We start from the raw sequence: 3,245 nt of genomic DNA on the forward strand, positions 1-3,245 counted from the left end.
CCAGGTGGTACATATATCCCTCGCAAAGTTAACGTGATATAGAAGAGTGATAGCCTAACACTGTCCGCTCCAATAAGACTTGGCTTACTTCACATGTAGCCTACTTTTACAATAAAAACACATTTATGCAATGACTTTACATAATGTAAGCTATATTTATGTGCATCATTTAGCCTGTACAGCAGGTCGTCTACAAGTTATAAAACTACCTGCCCTGAATGAGCCGAGTGGGGGAGCTTGTTCACTATTCTGAAAGTTATGTTTACAACATAAAGATCATGGAATTGGATGCTATCAGGAATGTCACCGATAGTTAACGTTCTATATTGTAGGCTACAGGGAGACCATCAGCCCTGCTGAACAGATCTGTATTTGCCTGGCTGTAGGTTGAATCGTTTTATTCAGGCTATGATCTGTGATGTGCTGAGATATCCAAAGTGGCATGAAGAGATGACAGCATGCAGCCAAAACCCCGACATGGATCGAGTGGATCGGAGCTTCGAAAGGAAGAATGTCATTGAGTAACTGCAGTTCACCAATGAGCACAGTTGTGCATAATTCTACGCTTAAAAGGCGTGGTTATAATGCTTAAGGCCGCGTGTAGCGCCGACACGAGAATATCGAGTGCGCCGGTCCACGCCCACTAATCTGCGCTGCGCCTGGCGCTAAGCGCTAATTTAAGGCTGTTGCAACCATAGAGCCCACTGTATTAGTGACCTGATAGCAGCTTAACACTATAGCTCTATGGCTCAGCATGTCCATAAACTGTTGGATATGTATTGATCGTCGGAGTTCATCTACATCCCCCGCCGATATCAGTGCTTCAGATAGCTCTTTGAATGATCAATGATTTATAATCACTTTTTGGTTGCGATTGTGATGAGGTTAGACTGCATTGTGCATGTTTATGTTTGATGTCTGAAGATTCTCCTCCTTGTTTTCCGAAACAGTTTTATATGCATAATGCAGATTTCATTCATTCAGTGTTTCTCATGGAAAGCAGTTGGTGTACAAATAGCAATGTGATATATATACAGTATATCATATACTTCAATTTGATCTCTTTCTCTGTTTCTCTCTCTCTCTGTCTCCATCTACCTCGTCTCTTTGCAGAACTCCATCCGACACAACCTGTCCCTCCACACGCGTTTCATCCGGGTGCAGAACGAGGGGACGGGGAAGAGCTCCTGGTGGATGCTGAACCCAGAGGGAGGGAAGATGGGGAAGTGCCCCCGCCGTCGAGCGGTCTCCATGGACAACAGCACCAAATACCTGAAGAGCAAAGGCCGCGTCCGGGGCAAGAGGGTGGGCCGTCCAGGGATAGCAGCTGGGTCTGCTGCGGTGGGGCTCCAGGCCTCCCCGGACCGTGGCAGCCCCCCACGGAAAGTCCTCCCTGGGGCTGGGGTTACGACTGTGACAGACGGGGAGTTTGACGCCTGGACGGACCTCCACTCCAGGGCTAGTTCCTCGGCCTCCACCCTGAGCGGACGTCTGTCACCCATCCTGGCCGAGGGAGAACTAGAGGAAGCGGAGGAGGGAGGCCTGTCCTGTTCCACCTCTCCTCACCTTTACCCCTCGCCTTCCAGTGCCCGTTCTCCATCCATGGGAGCCGGGAACCACTGTCCCCCGCTGGAGCAGCTGCCTCAGCTGGCCAACCTGACCGGTGCCATCAGCCTGGACGAGCGGCTGATGGAGGATGGTTACCACCATCATCACCAGCAGCAGCAGCAGCAGCATCCCACTGTGGTCAGACACAAGCTCCAACCCCCGGTCTACCACTACAACTCCGGGGTGAAGGGACAGAGCTCCTATGGTGGCAACGTCTACGGGCCGACGAGCATGGGGATGCTGCGCCACCACTCACACATGCAGACCATCCAAGAGAACAGGCCGGCTAGCTTCTCTGGAACCATGCGGGCGTATTCCAGCTCCAACGCCCTGCAGAGTCTGCTGACAGCAGGGGGTCCGGCTGGGCAGCAATACTGTGCCAAGGACCTGATGCTGGGACAGGAGAGGGAAAACCACCCCCTGATGGGCTCAGCTAGTAACGGAGTAGGTTCCAACCATCACAGCCACCACCCGGGTCACCTTAATGGACCTCATAGTCACAGCTCAGCTCATAGCCATAACGGAACTCACAGCCATACCCCTGGTCATAGTCACAACAACGTCAACGACCACAACCACAGCTCACCTCACAGCCTCGGCCACAACGGTCACAACAACCGCAGCCAGAGCCATAGCCACGCTCGCACTGTAGCGGCCCCCCCCGCGCCGCCGCGCGCCGCCGGCAGCGGCCACCTACAGCCCTACAATCACAAAGGCCCCTACCTGTACAGCCCCCCGTCACACGCCCACCTCCCCGCCTCCACCACCCTCCCCCCGAACCCGGCCGGCATGCTGGGCGCGCCCCAGGACTCCTGTCACCTGGCCACCGCCCCGCACCCGCACCCCCGCCACAGCAATCATTACCCACACCAACACCAAGGCATGGCCGACGGACCGTACCACCACGGCCAGGGGATAGGGGGAGGCGGTGGTGGCAGCAGCAGCAGCTACCACGGCTACCACCAGCCTCACCCGCACGAGAGACTACCGGCCGACCTGGACATCGACATGTTCCACGGCAGCTTGGACTGCGACGTGGAGTCCATCCTCCTCCATGACATTATGGACTCTGGGGAAGAGGTGGACTTCAACTTTGACTGCTCCCTGGCCCAGGGCGTGGGCATCGGGATGGGCATGGGCATGGGGGTGGGCATGGGAATGGGGATGGGGATGGGGATGGGAATGGGGATGGGTGGGCTGGCCGGGCCACAGCAAACCCACAACAACCAGAGCTGGGTGCCAGGCTGAGGCACATCCTGCCCTCAGAAAAAACTATGCTACCCATGATGCACTGTGCTCGACTGTGACATTCCTGGACTTGACACAGAGACTATAGGACTAACGCTCACTTGCTTCCTGTTGCTCTTTGTTGTCTTGATGATTCCTCCCTCATCCCCCCCTTTTGACCCCCCCCACCTGAGATCCCCCCCCACCTGAGATCTAGTTCATGTTGACCCCCCCCACCTGAGATCTAGTTCATGTTGACCCCCCCACCTGAGATCTAGTTCATGTTGACCCCCCCCCCCACCTGAGATCTAGTTCATGTTGACCCCCCCCCACCTGAGATCCCCCCCCACCTGAGATCTAGTTCATCTTGACCCCCCCCCCACCTGAGATCTAGTTCATGTTGACCCCCC

The 3,245-nt window shown here is 55.3% G+C and overlaps 1 protein-coding gene across 1 annotated transcript in view; it reads left to right on the forward strand.

The window, feature by feature from the left end:
* The window catches only part of LOC310770927 (forkhead box protein O6-like), a gene marked incomplete at both ends in the record, with an annotated part of 5,615 nt that extends 2,759 nt beyond the window's left edge, over positions 1 to 2,856 (forward strand). The window contains one exon of the mRNA XM_083663626.1: positions 1,114 to 2,856. Coding sequence (XP_083519752.1) covers positions 1,114 to 2,856 — 1,743 coding nt within the window. The remainder of the gene's footprint in view (positions 1 to 1,113) is intronic.
* Positions 2,857 to 3,245: the final 389 nt, after the last annotated feature.

This window comes from Poromitra crassiceps (assembly GCF_964638095.1).
Source record: "Poromitra crassiceps genome assembly, contig: HAP1_SCAFFOLD_261, whole genome shotgun sequence".
NCBI lineage: Eukaryota > Metazoa > Chordata > Actinopteri > Beryciformes > Melamphaidae > Poromitra > Poromitra crassiceps.